At 39.3% G+C, this 14,801-nt stretch overlaps 1 protein-coding gene across 1 annotated transcript in view; it reads left to right on the top strand.

Annotated features, from left to right (window-relative positions):
• HSD17B3 (hydroxysteroid 17-beta dehydrogenase 3) overlaps positions 1-14,801 on the top strand; it is a 37,632-nt gene that overhangs the window by 3,428 nt on the left and 19,403 nt on the right. Inside the window, exon 2 of the mRNA XM_060013517.1 lies at positions 692-738. Coding sequence (XP_059869500.1) covers positions 692-738 — 47 coding nt within the window. The remainder of the gene's footprint in view (positions 1-691; positions 739-14,801) is intronic.

Here is a 14,801-nt window from a genome sequence, read left to right as displayed (position 1 = left end):
AATTGTGACATTCACACGAATGAAGTTTACCCTAGAGCTCAGTCATTAAATATGTATGTGCTGTTGGCTATAAAAGGACTAGAAGGCCCATCTCATTGTTATCTATTAATCAATAGATCCAGTGAGCACAAGTTCTTTAGGTTCCTTCATGTCACTGCATCCTCTTTTTGCATTTCTGTATTTTCCTCTTTGTTAAGTTCTCTATCTTCAATGGGCTTTGATTGCTGCTGTCCTGTGAGAGTGAGGATAGGAAGTGGGGACAACTCAACTTTTAGTAGGAACCTTGAAATGTCCTTACAGTGATAATTGGGTGTGTGGGTAGAGAGATAATAGCATACACTGCTTGTCCTTGATGAATTAAGGCTTAGAAATGTCTAAACCCTTCTGGGGTCTGAATAAAATGTTCGCTGGCTAATGTTCTTTGTTTCATTTTGGAGCATGTTTTTCATAGCCTCACCAACCCTTCCCCCCAGACCCCATCCAAAAAAAGAAAAAAATGCTTCATTTTGAACATTTAGTGAAGGGAGTCAAGGCTGGAAACTTCACAGTTGAGCGGAGTAGGGCTGGAGAGCAGAAGGGCAGTGCTTTGGAATATTGTGTCCTAGAGAGTAGGCCTGCAAGAACATGTAGCCAGCAAGAAAGGGGTTTAAAGATTAATTCTATCCTTTAAAACCATTTCTGCTTTTTGCAGTGATCACTGGAGCAGGAGATGGGATTGGGAAAGCTTATTCATTTGAGGTAAGTTGTGTCCCTGGAGACTTTCTCCTCCCCTTTTATTAAACACATCATAGTCACATGACTCCCACCCCAAACACTAGTTTTCTGATTATAAAAGCAATGGACATTCCCTTATGAAGGAAACTATTTTCTATAAAAAAGGAAATTTAAAAATCATAATCTCACCGCCTGGCTACCTTTTAAAAAAAAATACAATGATATTCAAAGGTGGCAGTATCTCCCCTTAGGAGTTGTTTTAGGAATTTATGGGGACACTGTTATTTCCTAGGGTAATTGTACCATAAGCATTTATATACTTAAAGCAATAAAAAAATTATAAACTACTTTCCTTTTATTTACCCTTTACATTATAGCTAGGGCATATGTTGATTTAAAAATCATTTGTGTAGGTAGGAGATATATATATATATATATATATATATATATATATATATAAAACTTTCACTTCAAGAAGATTAATGGGCATTAAAAAATATAAAGAGAGAATCTGATAGGGCTGAGAGTCACTGGAGTGTGATTAGTGTCCTTGAGTGTTTCCTTCCAGGGTTTTTGTTTCTCTGTAGATAGATAGATAGATAGATAGATAAGTAGGTAGTTACGCTTTTCTAAAAATGTGTTTACAGCTTATGTAGTTTTGTATGCCATTATTATTAGTATTATTACAAGTTCGACATTTTCACTAATGAAGTATTGTTTCCTGGAATTCCTATATATTTTCTTTCTTCCTTGTGCCTATTATACTAACCTCTAGCACCATGTAAAATACAATAGAAGAAATAGAATCCTAGAAATTATGAGGATGGCTGTTAAAAATCAACACCTTAAAAACATAATGAAAAGCACTTCAATTATGAAAACTACATTCAACAATAGTGTAGTACTCATGTGGTTTCTTGTTCCTAAAGGCCTGTGTCATGAGAGAGGTCAAATCATCTTCTGTGAAATGAACATTGCAAGGTATATTGGAGGTACCTGATAGATACTTCTGGTTTTCTTTTTAGTTAACAGAGCTGAACCATACCACTTAAAAGCTCCGAGTGCTGGTCTTTTGGGTCTACCCCCCATCCTCCATGCCCTGAAGATAATTTCTTTGGTACTGACATTCTACTTCAACTCTGTTTTTTAATTCCAGCTAAAGAGTTCATCTTTGCTCTTATCCTAATTTGTATATAGCAACTTTCTGATGATCAGTAGTGCCCAACACTCAGTAGATGAGTGGTTATATTTGAGTGTTGAGGTTGGAAAGACCATGTGCCAAACCCTTTCCAAAGTCTTGTATCTTCCATACCCCAAATCAGAAGGAAAGTTTTTCTAGCTATTTGTGTTAAAACTATATCACCTCTTATATAACTGTTTTTTCACCTTAGACCAGTTTTCTGGAAAGGGTCTTATCTTTCATCTTTCATTTTATCTCTCAGTTCTCTGGAGAACTCAGGTTATTTCTTTATGGTTTTCCAGATTCTTTCCTCAAATTCATGCTGACCTGATATACCTATGGCCCCCTTGATATCTTAAGACTCAGACACTTTTCTTTCTTCTTAGAGGAGACCCATGTGCGGATTCCCCTTGGCAATTCATTTCCTTACTCTTTCCAAAAGCAATGGCCTGGGGGTCAGGAGCTATGAGTTCCAGTCCTCATCCAGAAACTAACTGTCTGCAGATTTTGGACAAGTTACACATCCTTTCTGGGCTTCCAGGTCTTTATGAGCACAAAAGATGTCTCCTAAGAGTCTTCAAATTCTAAACTCTGTTTCTCTTCTAGACTAATTCTTGCTTTGCTCTTCTTGTAGAATCTTATTCTTTGTTTCCTTTTGTTCTTTTCTAAGGCTGTGTTAAACAATTTTCTGGGATCCCTACCTTTCTGTCATGCAGGATTCCCTCTCTCCCAGAGAGCCTGTTCTTGTCTCCCTGTTAATTGCTGCTTCAAGGAAAGCAGTTCAGAGTCTGGAATGCTATGGATTGTAATGGTTAAGAATTCGAGGTTGGGAATGGATCAGATGTCTGTTCAAACTCTGCCTCCAATATGCTCACTGCAGAATTTCCACATCAATAAACTGGAGGTGATGATAATTCCATCTGGGCTTTTGTAAAAGTTAAACGGGATGAGACGGGCAAAATGCTTTGCATAGAGCAAGCTCTCCAAGTTTAGCCACTATTATTATTGGATATTTAATCTGTGTTTTCTTTCCCATATATTGCTTTTCTCTTTCTCTTCTTGAGAAAGAAAATGTGTTGTACTTACCCATATTTTTACTCTTTCTATTCTTTCTTCTTCCCTGATGTTCCAAGATTTTTTCTTTTGTTATTTCCTGTCTGTTTAGAGAAGTTCCTTTAGTTGTTCTTCTACAGTAGCTCTGCGGGTGACACATTCTTTGTTTTCCTTCATCAGAGACTGTCTCCATTTCCCCTTCATTCCTGAAGGATAATTTTGCTGAATATAGGATTTATAGTTGGCAATCCTTTCCTTTCAGCACTTGAAAAATGTTGTGCCCCTTCCTTCTGTCCTCTATGATTTCTGATGAGTCTGATGTTATTCAAATCATTTTCCCCTATAGGTAAGGTGTTGTTTCTCTTTCATTGCTTTCAAGATTTTTTTCTTTGTGTTCAGTTTTCAGGAGTTTAGTTATGTTTCTTGGTGTGGGTTTCTTTGGGTTTATCTTGTTTGAGATTCACTCAGTCTCTTGAATCTGTAGGTTTATACCTTTTCACAAATTTGGAAATTTTTCATTCATTCTTTCTTCAAATATTCTTTCTGCCTAGCTGCCTAGCCCTCTTCTCTTCTTCTGGGACTCTAATGACACAAATGCAAGACCTTTCTTATAGTCTAGTGGGTCTCTGAGATGCTGTTCATGTTTTTTCAGTGTATTTTTTCTCTGTTTAGATTGGGTAATTCCTGTTTTTTTATCTTTAAGTTCATGGATTCTTTCCTTGGTCTCTCCATTCTGCTATTGAGCCCATCCATTGAGTTTTTAATTTCACTTTCTGTATTTTTCAGTTCTAAAATTTCCATTTCATTTTTCTTTATATCTTCTATTTCTTTGCTGAAATGTCCTATTTTTCATTTGTTTTAATTGTGTTTGTGATTGCTCTCTGAAGCATTTTTACGATAGCTGCTTTAAAATTCTAGTCAGATAATTCTAACATCTCTGTCATCTTGGTGTTAGCATTTGTCCATTGTTTTTATCTTACTCAGATTGAGATCTTCCTTATTCTTGGTGTGATGAGTTTTTTTTTTTTTAATTGAATCTTGGACATTTTTGGTTTTATGTTATGAGACTCTGGATCATATTTAAATCTTTTGGTTTAGGTCTGTACTGACATTGCTTCAACAGGGGGAGGAGGGGGTGCTTTTTCCTACCAGGTGAGGTAGAAGCCCAGCTTTACTACTTGGCCTCCTTTGGGGGGTGCTGCCTCCTTGTTACTGCTGGATGGGTGTAGGAGTTCTGGCTTCTCATAAGCCACTCTGGATTTTTGGGGCAAGAGTGCATCCTTACTGCTCCCCACAAGCAGTACTAGGAGGAGGTGGTCTCACTATCACTGCGGTGATGGTATAAGTCCTGAATCTCCACTAGGCTTCCTCTGTCATCATCCCAGGGGAAGGAAGAGGGGAGAGATCAGAAGGGGTGCTCTGGCACTGTCAGGAGGAAGTGGAAGTTCAGGTCTCTGCTGACATGGTGGGTGGGGTGGCTGGGATGAAAGTTCCAGCTCCCTGCTCATCCTTCTCTGATGCCAACCTGGCAGGGGGTTAGAGTCCTTGTTAGGACTCAGCCTCACCAGAGTGGAAGTGTCAGCTCCCCACTCAGCCTTTGGAGGCAGGGGTGGCAATAGGAACATAGATTTTTTTTTTTGAGTTGTTTGTCTGGAGTACGTCAGTTATTGTCTAAAGTTTTCTGCCTTGCTAGGCTGCCAGTTTTTGGTTCTTTGGTTAGAGAGAGCAGGCTTTTATTGGGACTTTTTATGTCTGCACTGTTGGTGTTTCTGAATATCCAGCTTCTCCAGCAATAAGTCTGGGATATATGAGGCAAAAAGAAAAGCCAGGAGACTCACCACCAGTTTCCTCAGGTCTCAAGGCCCATAGCTGATCTTCTCACTATCTTTTGGAGTCTTCTTATATTTATTTTATGCATTATGTCCAGGTTGCATGTTTTAGTTGCATTTCATGGTAGAAATAGGGACTTTGACTCCAACTTTCCAGTAGCCTATTCTATATTACATTTTAACCTAATCTGTATTTGTATTTAGAGTGGCAATAGTGACTTTGCCTCCTTTTAAAGGAATTTCAAGCATTATTGGAAGCAGCGTGAAAAAAATTGTGGAGAGGGATGGGCTGGAGGAGGAAGGACAAGAATGGGCCTGGTCTTCATGCCTCTGAAGCCTCTGCTTCACTCTGTATTTCACACCATTTCCATTCCTTTGGCACCTGAATTCAAGCCCTTTATTTTATTTACCGCCACACAGAAGAAGCCCTGTCTTCCCTGGCATTCCCACCACCTGTTATAGATTAGCAGCGACAAGCACCTTCCTTGACCTAGGTCCTAACACACAGCAGAAGGAAAATGGTCTATTCATCACAGCAGCAGCCATTCTTCTTTTAGCACAGTGCCTGGCAGGGAATTCTGGGACAGGGCGTGCTTCTGGGGCTTAATTCCCTGAAGGGGGGTGGTGGCAAAACCCACGTATGGAGCCTGTCAGCCTGGACATTCTAGAAAGAAGATTGAGCCCTGCTCAAAAGGACAAAGGGAACATGCTGGCCCAGACAACAAGTGTTCTCCGTGCCCCCCTCCCGGCTCAGACCACTTCACATGGAACCTTTAAAAAGTCTATGGCTCTTGGGCTTCCCTGGTGCCGCAGTGGTTGAGAGTCCACCTGCCGATGCAGGGGACACAGGTTCATGCCCCAGTCCGGGAAGATCCCACATGCCGCGGAGCGGCTGGGCCCGTGAGCCATGGCCGCTGAGCCTGCGCGTCCGGAGCCTGTGCTCCGTACGGGAGAGGCCACGGCAGTGAGAGGCCTGCGTACCGCAAAAAAAAAAAAAAGTCTATGGCTCTTGAGATAAATGGCACAATTCAGGAGAGGCTGGAAGCACACAAGGCAGAGAGCATCCTTTGTGTTGAAAATGCAAATTGTTTTCCATTTAATGGACAATCTCCCCATCTGGAGGCTGATGAAGTGAATTGTGAGACGTAGGTGCTTAATTCTTTAGCCATCCTTTGATAGATTCCCAGACTGAAAATGAGGGCTGGAGGTGGGGGTGGGGAATTTTCCAGGAGAGAAAGAGAAGACTTCATGGTATCACTGGCCTTAAAATGGGACAGTTCTTATTTTTTATCTTTTAATTTTCTATTTATTTTTAAAGTTTTAAGATAGACTTTATTTTTTAGAGCAGTTTTAGATTGACCACAAAATCTTGCAGAAGGTACAGCGAGTTCCCATATACCCCTGTCCGCACACACACCCCAGAGTGGGAAGTTTGCTACAGTGAACATACACTGGCACGTCATTATCACCCAGAGTCCATAGTTCACCTTGGGGTTCACTCTTCTTGGTTTAGTTTTTCCGTGGTGGTTGTTTTTCAGGGGAAAGTGTGTTACGGGCCCAGCTGAAGATGAGTTTCTCTTAGAGAACCTGCTTCCCACCTTCTCCTTTGCTCAGTCTGGTCTGAATTAAGCTTTCTTTACCTAGGGTCAGTCAAAACTGACACAAAAGTCTTTGAGACATTTTCTGTGGCTTATTTCTTTTCCATAACTGTGTTCCAGCCAAAATGTCTGAGTAAACTTCTTTTTATGTCATTTAAAAATATACTAGGAAATCAACAATTTAAAGGAACAACAGATGCAGAGTATCACCCCTAATTACATTCTATATATGTCTAGATATTGATTGATTGTCTTTTTACAAAGTGAAACCTCACTAGATAGGATCCAGGCCCGGGGTGGGACTTGTTATAACACTTTATGGCTGAAGATCAGCTGTTAGACTGAATATAATTTACTTTAAAATACTTCAGCATGCATCATATGATATGCACGGGAATCAGTTTTTTATTTTAAATAGCTTCTTGAGATATAATTCATGTACCATAAAATTCACCTGTTTTAAGTGTATGGTACAATGATTTTTAGTAAATTAACCAAGGTTGTCACCATCGTCACCATCCAGTTTTAGCACATTTCCATCATCCTAATAAGATCCTAATGAGATCACTCACAACTGGTCACAGTTAATCCCCCATTCCCATCCCTAGTCCTAGGCTGCCACTAATCTTTTCTGAACACTTCATATGAATGCCACCACACAATATGTAGTCTTTTGTGCCTGATTTCCTTCATTTAGCACAGGATTTTTGAGGTTCATCCATGTTGTAGCATGTGTCAGTGGTTCTTTCATTTTTATTGCAGAATAATATTCCATCGTATGGATATACCACAATTTGTTTATTCATTTACTAGCTGATGAATGTTTGGGTTGTTCCCATTTTTTGGCTATATAATATGCTGCTGTGAACATTCTTATGTGCTTGTTTTCATGGACATATGTTTCCATTTCTCCTTTTTTTTGGCTGCATCGGGTCTTCGTTGCTGTGCGCAGGCTTTCTCTAGTTGCAGCGAGCAGGGGCTACTCTTTGTTGTGGTGCACAGGCTTCTCATTGCCGTGGCTTCTCTTGTTGGGGACCACGGGCTCTAGGCGCACGGGCTTCAGTAGTTGTGGCACACGGGCTCAGTAGTTGTGGTGCACGGGCTTAGTTGCTCCACGGCATGTGGGATCTTCCCAGACCAGGGCTCGAACCCATGTCCCCTGCATTGACAGGCAGATTCTTAACCACTGTGCCACCAGGGAAGTCCCTCCATTTCTCTTGGGTAGATTACCTAGGAATGGAATACACCACCACACCTAGAGGTGATGTGTGTTGAGTTTCTTCTACTTGCCCCTCGGGATTCACCCTCCGCCCTTCTTCGCCCTGCTGTGTGCCCTAGGAGGCTGCTCTGCACCAAGGACCTCAGATGGCTTCTGGTTTCAGTGGGGTTTGGTGGGGGTTGGGGGATACTGGCAACAGGTAAGAGAGAGAGAGGAGTGTGAGGTTGGGTTCCTTTCTGCTCTCTCCCTATGGGCTGGCTGTATCCCTCTGCTGAAGGCCGCAGCTCTGTCAGGCAGCCCTCTCCACCCTCTGGTTCTGGTAACTGTTCATCCCCCAACCCTTTCAGGTTCACAGGTGACAACAGCTCTGCCCTTATTAGCTCCAGAATCTCGTGGGTTCTCTACACGTTAGTCACACTTTGTAAATCATCCTTTTATTAAACTCTCTTCTAGTTACCCAATTTGAGTGTGCTGTTTTTGCCAGGACCTTGGCTAAATCCAGGTTTTAGTTAATTTTTAAAGATGCTAAATTAGAGTTCATCAATATCTGTGCTTTAGCTAACCTGACTTTCATTAGAGGGTTTGCCCCTTAGCCTAAGAGATGTTATAAATAATTTTCCTGAGGAAGTGCCTTCCAAGATATGTGGATTAGCTAGAGATATTGCACAGGTACTTCTGCCCTCCTGTGAGCAAGGATGTAAAATCTGTGAGCGTCGCAGAGTGGTGTTCTTGGCCTTTAACTGATTTGGCCCCATGTCCTGCTGACAGTGGGGGATTCTCTCACCCTACCCTGCTAGAAGTTTGACTGCACTCTGCCCCCAGAACATTATCATATCTGCCTGGGATGAGCCTTCACAGAGTGCCTAAGGGACAGAAAGCTGGGACTCCACTGAGCTATAAGAATAGGTTCATGACTATTTAGATGCCAGCTTACTAACGAATGTTTCTGTTGGTAGGATTTGGTCTGAGGCTTGTTTAAATCTTATAACACACCATCTGCTGGCTGGTTGTTGGGGAGGAGATCTGTAGCCAAAATCTATCTCTAATTACTGGAGGCAACAAGAAAACCCAGTGATTATGAACAACCAAACAGGCTTAGGTCAGAGAAAGACATAATATTTAATGCTTCCCAGGGTTCCAGCCATTCAGGTTTCTAGTCAGCTCTGCCCAGTCCTTAGGAGCATGTGCAGCTGCTCTGGTCTGTACAAAAAGCAGCCCAGCTGACCCCAAGCAGCGCCAGCCCCTCTGGCCTCCCAGCTCATCTCAGCCCCAGCTAAGCACAATACAGCCCCATACAGCATCTACTCACTTCACATCCCCAATTCTCTTTTAAAAAGCACTGTTACCTAATTTTCCTGTATTTATTTAGCTTCCTTTAGCTTCTTTTTTAAAATTAAACTTTTAATTTTGAGATAATTATAGATTCATATGCAGTTGTAAGAAAGAATACAGAGAGATCCCATGTACCCTTTACCCAATCTTGCAAAGCTATTCTACAACATCACACTCAGGATATCAACATAGATACCGTCAAGATACAGAACATTTCCACCACCACAAGGATCCCTTGTGTGGCCGATTTATAAACACCCCCACCCCCTCCTTCCTTCTTTCCTCCCTCCCTCCCTCCCTCCCTCCCTCCCTTCCTCTCTTCCTTCCTTCCTTCCTTCCTTCCCTCCTTCTTTCTTTCATTATTTCTTTCTTGACGTATAGTTGATTTACAGTGTTGTGTTACTTTCTGCTGTTTAGCAAAATGATTCAGTTATACATATATATACATCATTTTTATATTCTTTTCCATTATGGTTTATTACAGGATATTGTTTCCAGTTTTGGGCAATACTTATAAAGCTTCTATAAACATTTGTATATAAGTTTTGTGTGAACGTAAGACTATTTTTTCTGGAATAAATGCTCAGGAGTGCAATTGCTGGCTGGTATGATAGTTGCATGTTTAGTTTTTTAAGAAACTGCTAAACTGTCCCCCAGATTGTTTGTACCATTCTCACCAGCACTGTATGTGTGGTCCATTTTCTCCACATCTTCACCAGCATTTGGTGTTGCTATGTTTTATGTTAGCCATTCTGAGAGCTGTGTAGTAATATCTCATTGGGGTTTTAATTTGCACTTCCCTGATGGCTAATGATGTTTATGTATACATTTTTAATTCAAAGAAGTGTAAGGAAGAAAACAGCAAAAAGGCCATCATCTCTTTGCCCAGATAATTTCTGTTAAAGATAAAATAATACAGGCATAAAATGAGAAAACTCAAGCAGCACAGAAAAGCATACAAAGGGAAATAAAGGCCTCTCCTCCCTCACCCCTGCCCTTACCTGGCCCTTCTCTGTAAAGGTCACCAGTGTTCACAATGTCTTGAGATTCTTTTCAGAAAAGGTAAAGGAAAACCATGGCTATATTCATACTTACCTGTTGACATGGATGTTGATAGTACAGAGTAACTTCAGCGTAACAATCCAGAGACTTTCCTGATTAGTGGGTGGCTCTGTCCAGTTCCTTCTGTCTTGCTTCTTGTCTATCTTATAAGCCTTTGCGCTACTCTTCAAGGTTGGAGCTGGGTCATAAGCATGTCTGTGTCCTGCAGCCCACTGCCAGCACTCAGTCCTATGGCCAGACATAGGGCAAGAAAGGCCAGGAGTGTCATCTAGTCACATGCCCAGGAAGAAGGAAAGTAATTTATAGTCTCCTAGCAGAATTCACACCTGTATGTTTAGTTTTTGCCCACATGAACACAGATGGAATCCTGCTTCACACAACCATAAACCCTCTTCTAAACTTTGCTTTGTCCATTAAATAGTGTAATATGGAGATCTTGCCACAGCAAAGGCATACAGATGGCCTTCATTCTTTTTAATGGTTTCAGGGTTATCCTATCCCAGGGATGTACTATGTCTCTTTTATCGGCCTCTTAGGGATGGGCACTAGGGTTACTTTTGGTTTTTGTAGTTACAAATAATGTTTCAAGACACACCCTTGAAGATAAACTTACACATATCCAAGTATACATCCCTATCAGTAAGATGGCTGGCTCAATGGGTATGTGCATTTAAATACTGGATACCATCGCCAGATGGTCCTCTATATGATTGAACCAATTTTAACCCATCTTATATTACTATAAATTTTAATACTTATATACGTATATATTTAAACATTATAAAACTTACTCTTTGTCACTTTAATATATATAAACATGCATTCTTGGCTATTAATGCCCACAGAATGCTAGAAGCAAAATATATGACTAAAGATTGTCTGGTTTAATTGCTCCATATCTGGGCAATTCTAGTGCCACCCCCAACGTCTGGGATGGTATGGATGCTACAAGCTCCAGTGTGACAGGCAAGGCAGTTAGAATGCTTCTCAAGGCAGCGCTCCTGTCAGTTACAGGTAATGGCACAGTGTGGCCCCTTGCATTAAAATCCCTTGCCTTAGCCCAACCCAAGAAAAACCAACTGCTTTGCTCTATTCTTGAATATTATCACACATTTACTGTCAATATATGATGGTGTCTTACGCCACTTCAGCAAGGAAATTCTTCTTCCTAATGTCTAAATTACCCTAGTCTAAATTACTCCAGCTGCACTCTAAGCTTATTCTCTTTCATCTTCCCTTAAATGAAAGCATCAGCTTTTAATTATTTTTATGTTTCCTTGGATTCACTGCTTTGTTCCTGTGTGTCTTCACTTCAACCCTATACTTTCTGAACCAGGCTTTGAGTATCCTCAGTTCATTGTAGTATGTCATGGTTGTGTGCGTGCATGCGCATGTGTGTGTGTGTGTGTGTGTGAGAGAGAGAGAGAGAGAGAGAGAGAGATGTATCAAACAAGAGTGTACATAATATCTAAGTGTGGTTACGAAAAAAATTAAAATGAGTACAGGGTCTCTTATCACCAAACTTAAGAAATAGGGCATCACCAGTTTCCTTGAAGTTTGTCATATAGGCACATGTCATGCCTTTGTGTTTCCCCTCCTCACTCCCACAGAGGTAAGCACTATTAAGAACGTTGTGTTAATAATTTCCTTACTTTAAAAAAGTTGTTACACATGCATGTATCCCTCAACAACATTTGGTTGCATCACTTGTTTTGAACTTAATATAAATTGATTCATGTCTTCTGTAATCTGCTTCTTACTGATCAATATTGTGCTTTTGAAATTCATCCATGCTGATGTGTGTAGAACCTGGTTCATTCATTTTCAGTATTGTATAGTATTCCATTATATAAACTGACCCCATTTAGTTATCCATAGTAATTTAATTCACAATGGCAACAGATAAACATAGGATATTGGTGGCAGGAACAGCTAAGTTTCCCCCCAAATCCCTATTCTCCCATTGTATAAAGTTGTAGCTAGTAAGTGGCTATCCAGCCAGGGAACTTCCCAGATTCCCTTACATATAGCTGGGGCTATGTGACATTTTTCCAATGAAATCAGGCAGAAACGATGTGTGTCATTTCTTGGTCAAGGTGGTTGAGGGAGGGGATATATCTTCTCTACCCTCTTCTGATCCTTGCACTGGCTGGATATCAACAGCTAGGGCAATCTTAGAAACCTGGTGTTGAAGGTGGAAATGCCTTTCTCAGCTGTGGGTCCTGAAGGGCTGTGTAGAATAGAGTCTGTTATACAAGACAAAAACCAAACTTCATTACGTGAAGCCACTGAAATTTTGGAGTTATTTGTTACAACAGCTTAAGTTATCCCAACTAATGCAAACTAACAAGAAATGTCCAAGATTTACATGAAGAAACTTCTAAAAGTTTTAGAAGAATGCATAAGATCTGAATACATGGCATAGTACGGATAACTGATTAATGCAAAGATGCAACTTTTCCCTTAAATATCTCTAATTTCAATATAAAATGTTAAAAAATATAATCTTATCATTTACTTGGAAAATTAAACTAAGAAGATAACACAAGAACATTTTGAAAGAAAATAATAAATCATAGGGACTTCCTGTATGAGACACCAGATATCAAAGCCTATTATAAGATTATCAGAAGTGGCACTGGCACAGAAGTTAACATATAGGCCAGTGGAACAGAACAGATAGATTAGAGACAGATCCACGTACATATGAGAATTTGGCATAAACATTGCACATCAGGAAAAGAGGGACAAATAGAAAATTGTTGCCAAAACAATGAGCCACCCATTTTGAAAAAAATAATGCTAGATGATTTCAACCTCACACTATTCTCAAAAATAAACAACAACAACAAAAATAAAAAAACTACAAGTGTTACAGGAAAATGTATTTATATCCTTGAAGTTAGGGAAAATCATAAAGGAAATTCTAAAAAAAAAATAAGGAAAATATTCACAAACTTGGTAACATTAAAATTAATATTATGTAATGTATGGAAAGAACACCATAAACAAAGGAGAAAATAATTACTGCATATATAGTAGGCAAATAATTAATACCAAGTATATGTAAAAATAAAGCTCCTACAAACTTATAAAAAAATGACAACCCAACAGTAGAATGGGCAACGGGTATATTCTGGTTATATCCAGACAAAACTATAATTCAGAAAGATACATGTACCTCTATGTTCATAGCAACACTATTCACAATAGCCAAGACATGGAAACAACCTGAATGTCCATCAACATATGAATGGATAAAGAAGGTGTGGTACATATATACAACAGAATACTACACAGCCATAAAAAAAGAACAAAATAATGCCATTTGCAGCAACATGGATGTGTCTAGAGTTGCAACATACTAAGTGAAGTAAGTCAGAAAATGACAAATATCATAGCATATCACTTGTATGTCTAGAGTTGCAACATACTAAGTGAAGTAAGTCAGAAAATGACAAATATCATACGATATCACTTGTATGTGGAATCTAAAATATGACACAATGAACCTATCTATGAAACAGAAACAATCAGGGGCATAGAGAACAGAGCCGTGGTTGCCAAGGGGGAGGGAGTTAGGAGAGGGATGGATTGGGAGGTTGGGATTAGCAGATGTATGCTTTTATATACAGAATGGATAAACAAGGTTCTGCTGTATAGTACAGAGAACTATATTCAATATTCTATGATATGTACCATGTCTTCTTTATCCATTCCTCTGTCAATGGGCATATATACAATGGAATATTACTCAACCATAAAAAAGAACGAAATAGTGCCATTTGCAGCAACACTGATGGACCTAGAGATTGTCATACTGAGTGAAGTAAGTCTGACAGAGAAAGACAAATATCATATGATATCACTTATATGTGGAATCTAAAAAAAATGGTATGAATGGACTTATTTACAAAACAGAAATAGAGTCACAGATTTAGAAAACAGACTTATGGCTACCAGGGGAGAAAGGAGGGTAGGGAGGGATAAATTGGGAGATTGGGATTGACATACACACATTACTATATATAAGATAGGTAACTAATAACGACCTACTGTATAGCACAGGGAACTCTACTCAATACTCTGTAATGACCTATATGGAAAAAGAATCTAAAAAAAATAGTGGATATATGTATATGTATAACTGATTCACTTGCTGTACAGCAGAAACTAACACAACATTGTAAATCAACTATACTCCAATAAAAATTTAAAAAAATAAACATACTGGGAAAATTTTAAAAAGAAGATGCACTTAAAAGTTCATTGATGATGAATGAATAAACAAAATGTGGTGTATGCATACAATGCAGTATTATTCAGCCTTGAAAAGGAAGGAAATTCTGACACATGTTACAATGTGGATGAAACTTGAGGACATTATGCTTAGTGAAATAAACCAGTCACAAGAAGAGAAAAACAAAAAACAAATGAACAAAATATTCTATGATAAACCATAATGGAAAAGAATATAAAAAAGAATTTATATATGTATAACTGAATCACTTTGCTGTACAGCAGAAATTAGCACAATGTTGTAAATCAACTATACTTCAACAAAAATTTAATAAAAAAGGGTATATGCTGGTAATTCACATATAAACATACAAAAAAATCAGTCCCACTGATAGTTGGAAAAGTGCAAAGCAAAACAGTAGAGAAATGTAATTTCTTGACTTTTAGGTTGAAAAATTTGCTAATATAATATATGGGCCAGAGTGTGGAGAAGTAGAAACTGTATTTTTGATGGTACAGTTTTAAGGGAGGATATTTTGCCAATACTGTGAAAATTTAAAAAGCATGTACCTTTT

Source organism: Delphinus delphis, chromosome 6 (assembly GCF_949987515.2).
Source record: "Delphinus delphis chromosome 6, mDelDel1.2, whole genome shotgun sequence".
NCBI lineage: Eukaryota > Metazoa > Chordata > Mammalia > Artiodactyla > Delphinidae > Delphinus > Delphinus delphis.
This window is presented reverse-complemented; position numbering and strand designations above follow the sequence as displayed.